The sequence below is a fragment of the Sebastes umbrosus genome, chromosome 3, assembly GCF_015220745.1.
Source record: "Sebastes umbrosus isolate fSebUmb1 chromosome 3, fSebUmb1.pri, whole genome shotgun sequence".
Classification (NCBI taxonomy): Eukaryota; Metazoa; Chordata; class Actinopteri; order Perciformes; family Sebastidae; genus Sebastes; species Sebastes umbrosus.
This window is the reverse complement of record NC_051271.1, coordinates 8,375,987-8,388,877: the sequence shown is the minus strand read 5'-3', so window position 1 is coordinate 8,388,877 and position 12,891 is coordinate 8,375,987. Positions and strand designations below refer to the sequence as shown.

The 12,891-nt window shown below is 42.5% G+C and overlaps 1 protein-coding gene across 1 annotated transcript in view; it reads left to right on the top strand.

Annotated features, from left to right (window-relative positions):
• stx8 (syntaxin 8) overlaps nucleotides 1-12,891 on the top strand; it is a 51,908-nt gene that overhangs the window by 1,621 nt on the left and 37,396 nt on the right. Inside the window, exons 2-6 of the mRNA XM_037762244.1 lie at nucleotides 60-159; nucleotides 257-351; nucleotides 633-743; nucleotides 5,862-5,989; nucleotides 7,463-7,555. Coding sequence (XP_037618172.1) covers nucleotides 60-159; nucleotides 257-351; nucleotides 633-743; nucleotides 5,862-5,989; nucleotides 7,463-7,555 — 527 coding nt within the window. The remainder of the gene's footprint in view (nucleotides 1-59; nucleotides 160-256; nucleotides 352-632; nucleotides 744-5,861; nucleotides 5,990-7,462; nucleotides 7,556-12,891) is intronic.

Genomic DNA, 12,891 nt, shown 5'->3' with positions numbered 1-12,891 from the left:
TGAATCAGTAATTACAGGTCCATTTACATGACATCTCTATCCCATTCACTGATCTATAGGTTGCAGAATTATGATGCCACTTGTCGCTTGGCACAGGAAGTAGCAGAAAACATTCATGAACGGAACAGGCAGCAGAGAACAGGGGGGAACCCTGCAAAGGTAAGGTGTTGTGTTCACAAATAAAGTGGCAAATTTCTCTTGATATTGTCCAGTTTCTCTAGTTGCCAGTTTGTATGAATATCTTCTGTCTTTTCAGATCAACATGACATTAAGGGCATCGCTGCAGAAGCTCAAACAGAACATTGCCCAGCTTAAAGAGGGTTTGTTGCGAGCATCATCGTCTCGGCGTTTGTATCCTTTTTCTCTGAGAATGTTCCACACAGTGGAAGTCATGAGATTGAGATTACATTTTGGGTTTGAGGGTTTCCTTTGCTTGCAGTAGTAGTTATCCTCCTATAGAGGGCATCAGAGTGTTTTGAAAATGTCTGCTCTGACAGTGGTAGTAGAAAGACTTCTGTGTTTAAGGGTCAATTCCAAGCTGACCCAAAGAAAAGTGTCAGGAGCATCCACTATAACTGAAGTTGGTTAAAGTGATGTTGACCTTTTGCATGACCTTAACATGGCGTCATCAGAATGCAGTCAGAAGCTGATAGGAGGCAGAACCTTATTGATGACCTGTTTACCAGAGAGAAGCAGCTCAATGCCACCTTCAAGGGAGACATCGTGGAGCCTGAACCTGCCAGGTATTTAACATCCAAGCAATTATTTTATCCTAAATGAGAGGAAAAGTGAAGGAAATCAGTATTTGCAAATCTCATTAAGCATTCTCTGCTGTCATTAGTGGGCTCACTCAAGGACTACATTTTGACAAGAAGACCATTAGATCCCAATTTCAAAAGTTTGGGTGAATCTTAAAGGGATAGTTTGGGTGTTTTTAAGTGGGGTTGTATGAGGTACTTATCCATAGTCAGTATATCACCTACAGTAGATGACGGTCGACACGCCCCCAGCTTGGAGAGGCCGACAGGAGTACCGATACAGGAGCAAAGCAATGTACTGCTCTAAATGAGATCTGGGTAAAAGAGGAGGTACCCAATGACTGGAAAGAAGGGCTAATTGTCACAATTCCCAAGAAAGGCAATCTCAGTGAATGCAAGAACTGGAGAGGCATCATGCTTCTCTCCGTCCCCAGCAAAATCCTCTGCCTAATCATCTTAGATAGAATGCAAGAACCACTGGACAAGATATTCAGGAAGGATCAAGCAGGTTTCCGGAAGAACAACTCCTGTACAGATCACATTGCATCAGTCTGAATAATTGTCGAGCAGTGCATCGAATGGCTGTCATCACTGTTCATCAACTTTGTTGACTTTGAAAAAGCCTTCGACAGCTTAGACAGAAACATCCTGTGGATGCTCCTCTGACATTATGGAATACCCATAAAACTGGTCAATCTCATCAAATGCATGTACAATGGATTCACGGGCCAAGTCATTTCAAATGGCAAGCTATCAGACACCCTCCAAATAAAAACAGGAGTACGAAAAGGCTGTCTTCTGTCCCCCCTGCTCTTTCTTGTTGCCATCGATTGAACTATGAAAAAGTCAGTGGATGGCCAAAGGACGGGGTTACAGTGGACTCCCTTCACACAATTGGAAGACCTCGATTTTGCAGATGACATGGCACTGATCTCAGGAACACACACACAAATGAGCAAATCAGCAAAGCAAGACATGCCTTCAGAACACTGCGACCTGTATGGCTCTCTTCCCAGCCCTCCAAAAACACAAAAAATCCGAATTTTCAACTCAAATGTAAAATCTGTCCTTCTCTATGGCTGTGAAACCTGGAAAACCACAAACACAATTACCAACAAACTGCAAATGTTCATTAACAACTGCCTCCGATACATACTGAGGATATGGTGGCCCAGAAAAATTACAAATACAGACCTGTGGAAACAAACGAACCAGGAGCGAATCAACAAAGAAATCAAAAGGAGAAAGTGGAGATGGATCGGGCATACATTCAGAAAACAAGAAACAAACATAACAAGACAATCTCTGGACTACAACCCACAAGGAAAGAGGAAGCCAGGGAGACCAAAAAACAACTGGAGACGGTCTATGCTCGACGAGCTAAACAAGATCGGGACCTCCTGGCAAGAAGCAAAAACCACTGCACAGAAGAGAGTGAGGTGGAGATCCATGGTGGACGCCCTATGCTCCCAAGGGGGCCAAGAGGACTAAGAAGAAGAAGAAGAAAAGAAAGGCTCACCTAAAAAAATCAATATTCTTTTAAGTGTCCGCTATATTTAGAATATTTTCACCACTTTATCTTGCCGTCAGACAGCTATACAGTCTATGTTTCCAACGGGGAACTGAAGCCATTATCTATGTGCTCGCCAAAGCAACCAGACTCCTTTGACAAAAAAAACTGAATTTTTACCTAGCAGAACAGGGGAGTTGCTGGTCTACCGCTGCCTCGATCGGTTAATTTGTTTGTCTGTGCTGATGTGTGACTTTGGTGAATCCAAACTAACCAAATTTACACAAACAAACTACAGATCGAGGCAGCGATCATAGTAACTGCCTATGCACCGATTCGGTACCATCATTTATTAACCCAGAAAAAAATCAACTTGTTAAACCGAAAAGCAATTCTTCTTCGCCGCTCCTGTAGCCTTCACGGTGCGGGTGTTGCCCTGGATGTATTGTGGCTTCCACTGGCAACTACTGTTTTAGAGCAGCGAAGAAGAACTGATTGTAGGCGGCCAATACCGCAACTTCAGGTATCAGAATCGGTATCAGGAAGGAAAAATTGTATCGGAACATCTCTGGTAAAATTGCAGGTATTTTTCAATGAAGTCTGGTGGCTTTGGCGAGAGCATAGATGGATTCAACGGCTTCAGTTCACCGTCGGAAAGGGCTGTCTCACAGTAAGGTAAACCAGCAAACATATTGTAAATATAGCATATTCGATGACTTGTCCACCGGCGAATACATATGAAGGGTGATTTCTCACTACTAAGCCATGTTGCTGCCTCAAATAGTCTATCCTCAAGCAGGCTTCACTCAATGGTGCTTTTCTTAGAGTACTTTCATTTTGAAAAATATTCTGGGACAGTTAGCTTGTTGCTCAAGTAGTTCATGAAAATTGCGGAATATTTTTCCACCCGGAGTCTCTACCGATCACTGTCAGTCAGTGTCAGAAGGGCCAAACCAAGCATCAACCCATGATGCCTCAGGGGGCATCCTGCTCAGAACATCTCTCCACCTCTCATTTTGTGATTTTCCTCTCTGAGATCCTTTTTTTTTAAATATGTTATCTAGTGCTGGACGCCCAATTAAAAATAATGAATCCTCATTCTCTTGTCTATGTCCTTGACCAGAGAGGTCATAGGCTCTGTTCTCTGCTTTGATGAGATGTCACCGGTCACTAACTTTCTGTGAAAGTCTTTGCACATCCGGTATGACCCATGTGCCGTGACCTCTCCCTGTGCTATCACTCGGAAGGAAGTATGTCTGTCTGTCTGCCATTTTGACGGGGCGCCTAACTTCATGGCTAATTCTTTTTCATTGTTCGCTTTGCACTGCTGATCACACATTTGGCACCTCCCGAAATGAACACACACAATCATATATATATATATATATGTGTGTGTGTGTGTGTGTCTTGATGAGTTTACAGTTCATAACTCTCCGCTGAGCATTTCTTCTAGCACTTGTGGAGCTAATAAAAGAGCTGGATGTGACAGCTTATATCCTCTTCATCATGTGATGTCATGTCAATGTGACAGCCTTGAAAACCACCGGCAGCAGGCAGTCATTACTTTGTGTAATGTTTGACCCGGTCTGGCCCAGGTGATATTTGTTTGGACAGGAAGAGGAAATGGTGTCATGCTGTTAACTTCCTCCAGCTTTTCATGTCTGTTTTGTAAATGAGGTAGCTGGTACCTCCGTGTTGTTTTTACATTGTAGAGGCTCAGCATTCATATTAAAGTTGCATTACACTATGTCTACTTTGTGCGAGGAGTTTTGAGGCGTAACTGGAATGAGAGTAGAATGAAACCAAGCATCTGTTTCATCAGATCAGCAGAACCAGATTAGAAAAGCACTTTTATTGATGCCTTGACATGAGACTGCCTTTCTCTGATATCTTTCACAAGCTTTGGTTTTTGGGTTTGATCTACTTAGCGGTGCTTTTGCACGCGCTTTCATCTTTTTTACAGACCACACACCCAATTACATAAAAGGCTCTGTAAATGACATTTGCTAATAAATTAGCTTGGCAAACTGTAATCATGTGGTCGTATGGTTTTTAGTTTGCTCAGTCAGACCTCACTTTAATAGTGATATGTGGTGGGTAATTTGGATTTGTGGGTAGGACCCATTCCCACTGTGTGGTCTCTGAGGACAGAATGAGGGAGGGGGTGGATTGGCCATGCTTGGATAATCTAAGCCGCTCTTTTTTTTTGTGAGAACTTTGGGTAGAAGAAAAGGGATAGAGGTTACAGAGGGGACTTTAATCTATCCCTGAAACAATACCTTCTTAGCATCTCCATTTCAGACTAAGCAAAAAAAGGACATGGCGCCTACATTTGAAGGCTCAGTTCACCCTGTCACCCCTCAGACCCACCTCTCCACCACTATCCCGTAACCTTTCCTTTGTATTTGATTGCACTAGAAATAGTTGTAATTAGTTAAATCTCCCCTGTCCAAGTCATTCAGTCAGGACCTGGGTGCTCAGGCCCCCGATGGCGGCAGTCTAGTACTTTGTGGCTGCCAAGAGATGTGCCCGACTGATTTTGGCGCTCCCCGCTGACTGGTTAATTGGATCTTCACACACTGGGCACTTTCGTGGAGGAAGTGGAGGGCTGGCACACAGTCTCATAGTAATCAAACATGTCAGAGAGATTAGACCAAATGCCTTGTCTCACCTCTACTCCTCTGATGCTATCAGCCTCAGCTAGCTAGCATTGGGAATGGTCTGACGACGCTTTACCGACCACTTCAAAAGCAGCCTGAATTAGGGCCTGTGGCAATATCGCTGTTTTTTTCTGAGTGGCAGGGAAAGTGACCTGAGCCACATGTACCTACATGTGGCTCAGGTCACTTTCCCTGAGCTTGACCAGCAGACGACTTGCTCACAGCAGACGTGGTTAAATCCAACCGCACACAGAGATTCTGAACACGTCACCGCAAGAGGAGGGGGGGGGGGTCTGAAACACAGCTTTAAGCTATTAGCAGAAGAATAGCTTTTAAACCACACAGCGGTGTTTAGCACAGCATAGTACAGTACAGTACAGAGAGCTCTCTGGTCTGACACTTCGTCAGAGCGAAACCTCCCCAGCAGTCCACAGTCCTGTGACGGATTAACACGCACTGTTTACACACTTTGCGAGCTAGCCTGGCATTTTTCAATCGTTCCAAAAACTTAAAAGACAAAATGAGTAAATACTTTTTGTTCTGTGATCTAAAGGGTTTTGTTGTCATAAAATGGTCAAAAGAGTACAGTATTGAAACGGGAACATGCCTTGTACAGATGTGTTTGCTGTAAGAGTTGTACAGATGTGCATTGCACTCCTGTCCCAACCACGCACATTGACTGTGTTTACTTATATAGCTAAAAGTCACTGATGCACGATGGGTGTTGTAGACTTGTGTGCTGGAATGGTGATTGTCAGCCAAAAAGGGGATTTTGCCGTTGACTTTCAGCTGCTGGGTGATTTGTGTTTGTTGCTTCAACAGCTGCTTTTTGGTCGGAATAGTAATTTCATGGTCTCCAAAACAAATTTTTATTTAACTTGAAGAGCTGAAACATTTTGGAAACGTTAGTAATGTTGTGGTGATGTTTCACAGGTCAACGTTGATGGGGGCAGGAACGAGTGGAGGTGTTGCGGCCAACCCCTGGCTGATCAACGAATCAGAGGAGACCAAAGGGCTGTCCTTTGGAGAGATCAAACAGCAGCAGCAACGAGTCATCGAAGGTAATTACACATAATGGAATAAGTGGTAAATGGACTGCACTTGTATAGCGCTCTGCTACCTTAACGGACAAAGAGCTTTACAGTTCGCTTCTCATTCACCCATACCATAGACTGCATATATTGGACGACGCGTCTCTCCACTTCTCCCACTGTACAAAAGTGAAGCCAAAAATATCTCTGATACAGGAGCTGTCATTTGAGATTTTGACGTCATTTGGACCCAGAGTCTGTGCAGTAGTAATCGGGGGGGGGCTGTAGCCGCGTTATTAAGGTCCTGCACACACACTCGCACGAGCCAATCATGAGCTGAGCACGGCCACAGCTTGTTAGCGTGAGCCACATAGCTGCTACGTTAGCACCACGGTAGCTGTTTGGCTAGAAAGACACAACCAACCATGATATCTTTATAACTACATTTATGATCAAATTGGCAGATGTTCTGGTTGCTTCGTAACAACAGGCGCGACATTAGCGCAACTTCCAAAGCACCTTGGATAAAAGGATGAAAGTGGCACGGCTGGCGTTTTCCACACGTATTAAGACGCTACATTTGAACGACCCCTTTTTCAGCGTTTGGTTGTACTTAGCTCCACCCTCTCATGTTATTTCTGGTTGCAAAAAAACAAGATGGTGACGGCCAAAATACCAAACTCAAGGCTTCAAAACTGCAGTCCACAAACCAATGGGTGATGTGACGGTGACTACGTCCGCGTCTTATATGCAGTCCATGGTGTATGCTAACATTTAAATATCTAGGAAACATATTGAAAGCCCCCGCCTGCTTTGTCCTGTTTCCTGAACGTCTCTTGACATGACTTGAACACCCAGACATCAGTTCACCTGACTCCAAGTGACACTTCATTGCTACGTCTCCATTACGGCTCTGGCTATTGTCAACGTGGGATCACAGTTTCCTCTTAAGACAGTGAAACCAAACCACATGGAGGTTTGCAGTCCCCCGTGGGATTTCTGGTGGAGTTGGGTAATGGCGAGCGCCTGAACCTGCGGTCATAAAAAATTCCTGTGGAAGAGAGTGTGTCAAACTTGGAAACCTATAGAGGCCAAAACGTTTCTTTTCTGTTCTTTAAGCTTCACTGTTTCTGCTCTGCACCTTGGCGTGCCGCAGTTATAATAACAGGAGTACAGCTGAGTGGGGTAAAGTGCTGAATGACTCACAAATGGCACCGTGAGCTGAGCTGGACCCCAACAGCCTGTCATTCCCATTTCCCAAATAGTTGCCTTGTTATATCACATAAGTGCAGGATACTGTAATTGCTCCCTTCTTACAATTGGCTTTTTTCAAAGCAGCGTCGTTAGTTCTACCCCACTGCTAAATTGATTTTTGCAATATAATGTATGAGTCTTTTTCCCTGTATTGTTGTCTGGCATTGCATAATCTCAGTGCTCTGTCTCTTTCTTTGTCTCGTGTTCAAGTGTATAAAAGTTTCTCTTTTCTTTCCTCTCTCTTCACAGCCCAGGATGAAGGCTTGGATGCACTAGCAGCTGTCATCAGCAGACAGAAGATAATGGGCCAAGAGATTGGCAATGAGCTGGATGAACAGAACGGTAAAGTTTAATATGCATGTGCGTCTACACGTATTCGTCAAAAAAAAAAAAAAAAAAAAAAAAAAAAATCCAGACACATTACACACCGCTGTGCAATCAGACATACTTGTTCTGCAACAGAATGACTTGCCTCATAAAACTAGTGATACTCCCTCACACCACTGCAACACTGACATAGTACATGCACACACACGCCCTCACACTACCATTGTCAGAGCAACTGACCTCACATTTCAGGTCAAGACCATGTCTGGCAGGTTATCCTTTGTCATATATCCCACAGGGAATATACTAAAACTAAGAGTTTTGTGTTCGGGAATCAGATCTGCTCCGAGATAATGGTGCTTTTTGAGGTATTTCTGGCTAAATGCTTCTTCTCTTCAGTCCATAAATAGCTTCCATCACAAGTGGAACATGCCATACAAAACAGAGTGCATTGTTCCAGACTGTTTTTATGCTCAGACAGGCGGTACTTGAGACATAAGATTTTTGGGGCGATCATCTGTCAACCGGTGAACAATTGGATCCTTTAATGCATCGCTCTCAGAAGGGCATACCAGTTAATAGGCCGATGCCTGAGAGTGTTACCTTACTAAGAGGATGTACATGTGTATTCCTATCAGTTTTTGTTAATTTAATCTTTAATGTTTACACTGACAGCGAGCCCAGAACGTGCATTAGTCTGTCAGCTTCTTTTCGGGGGAAAGAATCTTCACAGTTCAGAACCTGCAGGTCGATAACAGAGGAGAGTGGATAAATTAGCCCACAGCAATAATAAAGGAGTGGTGAGGCTGAGTGGCACTGTGGATAGGCCACCTTTTTTCTATTATTGTGTAAACTGACGACCCCTGACTAAGTGACATATTTTATGGATATTTCATATTATATTCAATGCATAACAATAACGTTACAGAACAACTGATAAACTGTACAATTAACCCAAATAGTGAACGCAATAACTGCGGGAAGTTTGTGTAAAACGAGTGATTTGGATGAGTTTTGAGCAGATTATTTCCCGTAAATATCAGATGAGTTTCCTGTTACTTTTAGGCACTTTCTATCAATCATTCATACCTAATAGGCTTCTTTTTTTTGACAAATTCAGTGTTTTCTTCTCCCTGACACTTGGCCATTGTTCCATTAGCTCTTTGGACGTTTTAACTGCGTACTGTTCTAATGCAGGACGACGCTGTTTAGCAGAGAGGGAACTAGGCTCTGTGTTCAGGTCTTCACTCTGCCCTTATCCTGTTTATATCTTAAATAATAATCCAAATTTTAAAAATAGCAATTTCATTTAGTTTTTGAGACAAAGCCAACTGTATATTTTTTAAAAACGTACACCTTACACCCCTTAAAATCAAGAAGGCCTCGCGACCCCCCTTGAAGCTTTGGCGACCCAGGTTGGGAACCAGTAGGATAGGGGACTGGTGTCTTTGTCACAGACACTAGATTAGGCACTCTAGACTTGATATTTCTCTCTCCATGGCCAGCCAACTTGGACTTAAAATACACAGTCTCACGCCTCAGTAATTAGTGTAATTGGGTATTCAGAGTTGTACAGTTAGACAGAAACAAGGTGATAAAGCCTAAATCCTAACAGAGGGATTGTTAGACTTTATAAAACAAATCGTAAAAGTCTTGGAGATCCCTAACAAGCTGTTCATCTGCAGTTCTCACACCTCCAGTGCAGGCAGTAATTGTCTGTTTCTACCCCGATGACCAGCCTCCAGTTGGGAAACGAAGGCGTTGCACTATCCCGTAATATCCTGTCTGAGCAGTTGTGCCCAAACAAGTCCAGAGGTTGTATAACCGACTGATCTCGGCGTGGAAACAAACGACCAGCCCTTCTGCTGGGAAGGAATGGCAGATGTTTGGTGGTTGACACCGATGGGAGAAATGGAAGAGAAAGAAAGGAAAGCTGATTGTTTTATCCCGCTCTCCGGTTACCGTATTGAACTAGGGATGGATCATTGCTCTAGTGCTCCGACGGGCGTGTTTTTCTTGTCGTTCTTTCAGCTTGATGTCAGTGTTTCCAATAATATGAACCTGAATGGGTGATGGGAGAGCTGTAACTGAGAATTGCATTAGTTCCACTGCAAGTAAGAGACAAGAAGGCAAATGATTTTGGCCCTGGAAACAATGGCGTGTAACCGCTCCCGTGTTTAGACCCCACGTGACTCTTAAATATAAATCTGATGGGAACTCAACTCTTTATTTCTGGAATGGCCCAAAATATCTACGCCACCTGTGGGTATTGTAATCGGCTCCATGTGGTGAAATCCAAACCGTACAAATTTGTAGAAGCCTGCACAAATTTCCACCAGTTTTTTTTTTTTTTTAAAGGAAAGCATATCTTAGTGTTATGATATTATGATATAATAATACTTTGATATATACACTACCTTTTGTGTATTACAAAAGATATTGATGGTGCATGCAGTGTAACCAGTCCCTGTGTCCATGCAGAAGTTTGATAAAGTGTAGACATGGGATTTCCTCGCGGACCAGTCCGAGCTCCGCGCGGTCTCTCCACAATTTATGGCCGAGCTTCCGGTTCATGAGGCCTGCTGACACCAGGCAATGATTCACAGGGCCTACGGGGCTCTCTGGCCTTCCACAGCTTTTCTTTACCTCCTCGTGTTTCTTTCCTTTTGTGGGACCTTTGCTGCCTCTGCATCTCTCATCTCATTCCCTGTTCTCCTTCGCCTCTTTTCAACAGACCCTTATTTTATAACCTCTTTCCCCATTTCTTCCATCTCTGTTTCTCTTCTGTATCCTCTCGTGCTGAGTTAGGGAGATGCCTTAGTTCCTTAGTGTTCCACAGGATGGAGAATAGCGGATAGATCATACATGTAGATGTAGACCTAGTGACTGCTGGTGCAGTCCCCACGTTCCCTAAGCCTGATTTAGGGTTCTTTTGGAGTAACTCACAAGTTTTAAGAGTGACTAGCTTTGCCCACACTCCAAAATATGTTTTTGTATTTATTTCTGTGTTTTAAAAAGTAAATTATATGCAGACTAACTGAAAAGTCAGCCAGAATGCTGCTTGCATGTGCAATTGTACAGACCTGGAAAGTGATTCCTCAAATAGAATTAATTCATCTGACAGTCGTGTTTTCAGTATTGGTGGGAATCACCAGAGGCCCCATGATACAATATCATCACAATACTTAAGTCACGATACGATCTTAATGCGATTTTAAACATTTTGTCATATGCTGAGTATTGTGATTTATTACCTTTTTTCAACTGCAAAATATGCAGTTTGTCAACATCTGTTATGTCTAATAAGAGTTGAAACTCTGTTCAATCTCTTATTTTTATTGCTGCAAAATGGGATTGTCAGTCATGCAGACGGACTGACCAACACTGTCATAAAATCATGAATGTTGCATTAAGCACCTGACAAATTGAAGTGTTTGTATTAGAGTCTACATATAGTCCAAGTTAACTTGTGTGGACAGGAGTACTGTACCATTACAGGTATTTTGAACGATGCAACTTTTACAAAAAAAATGATGCAGTCTCTTCATCTCACAATCATTTTTAGCAAAATGGGATTGTCAAGCAGATAGACTGACAAACACTGTCATAAAAACATAAATGTTGCATTATGCACCTGACAAACTGAACTGTTTGTCTTAGAGTCTACATTGTATTTGCAATATTAACAGTTTACGCAAAATATCGAGATATTATGCTGTATCAATTTGATCAATTTTTGCAGTCTGTTGAGCAGGAAAACCAAGAGGTTGCTTCCTTTCTTCTTCTCTGTTAGTGTTGAACTCAGCGTGTTGTCAGTCAAACAGTGTGATCATCCTCCTTGTTTGTTTTCACTTTCAGTCTTGTGAGTGTTGTTTCAGGTCTTGATTCTGGAGTCACTATGGCGATTTACAAATCCCCACATAAGAAAATGGCGATTAGAAAGCTGAAAGGTTTTTCAACTGTGCATACCAAGTTACTGTGTAGTAGTACTGTTGCTATGGCAGTTGTATTTATTACAAAATAAAAATTTTCGTGTGACATAATTCAAGTCTGTTTATGAAGAGAGTGTTGTGACTTTTCCGTTGCCTTCACACTATGCCATAAAGACCCAGTCCTCACTCCAGCTCTCTTTGGTAGTTAATCCAGTATGCGAGGAATGTAGCTTTTGTATTTTTAAGTTTTATATCCTTGTTATTATAGCGTTCACTCTGCATAGATTCAAACTATGTTTTAAAGTGTGGCACTGGTTTTCCTAATATGTGACATTGAGTCTCTATCAATTAACATTTTCTCCATCCAAAATATAGAAATGACTGTTTTTCTTGTACTTAAATGAATTTTTACTATCATTGTATGAGACAGCTTTGTAGGTGCTACATTTCATACTTGTATTAAATGTCGAAATCGACAGCGTAAAAAGTAAGGAGATAGTTTAATGTTGTCGGAGAGGCAAGGAAAATGGATTTAAGTTATAAAGCAGGGGAATGGCACGGCTCCTTGTTGATCTTGACAGTTGGCGCGTAACCTTGGCGTCCGACCGTCTTGTAGGGTTCCTTTCCCCCCTGATCACTGTACTGTAGCGGTGTTTTCCTATAAATAGATTAAGCTCTTTGTAGTTGGGCTCCTCAAGTCTAGCTCATGACCCAAGTGCAGTGGAGGTTGCAGTCATTTCCTTTTCGGGAAACAAATCCGGCTGAGGTCGGCAACGAAGATGACCCTTTTCAGAGGTTTAGAGATGAACCCAAAGCCCTCAGTTACTCTCCTCTCTCTGTCCCAACTGGATCAGAATGGACTGAAACGTAGTGAGCAGACCGATTACCTCAATTTCAGTCTGCTTTGTGGCTCATAACATGAATCCGTTGCATACTGAAGATTTTCCAATCTTACTTGCCAGTCACAACAAAAAGAGAAATTCAATCATGATTATTAGTGTGTTAAAATTAGTTTAATGATGTGCTGTCATCAAGTTTCTTACTTTCATATTTCTTACATGATGTTACCAAAAATAGTGTGTTTTCATTTCTAAAATTAAATGTTGCAGAAAATAGTCCGACGCATACCAGCCGAAATGACTTGCATCAGCAGGACTCTCCTTTCCCACCGAGAAACATCAACATTCATTTCACTTTACTAGTGTTGATATTTCTCAGATTGTGGCCTGGAACAATGACATCAGTCCACGTCAATGTCTTGTACTTGTGAGTGACAGACAGTGGCTACTACTGGCTAGGCTTGTTAAAATAGCGTCGTTTGAAAGGGGTGGCAAGAGTTTGAGGTTGTCAGATTTTTAGGGGCTGTAAAAGCTCCTGTCTACAGTAGGTGTGAGTGTAAACCATGTGATGTACAGTAGA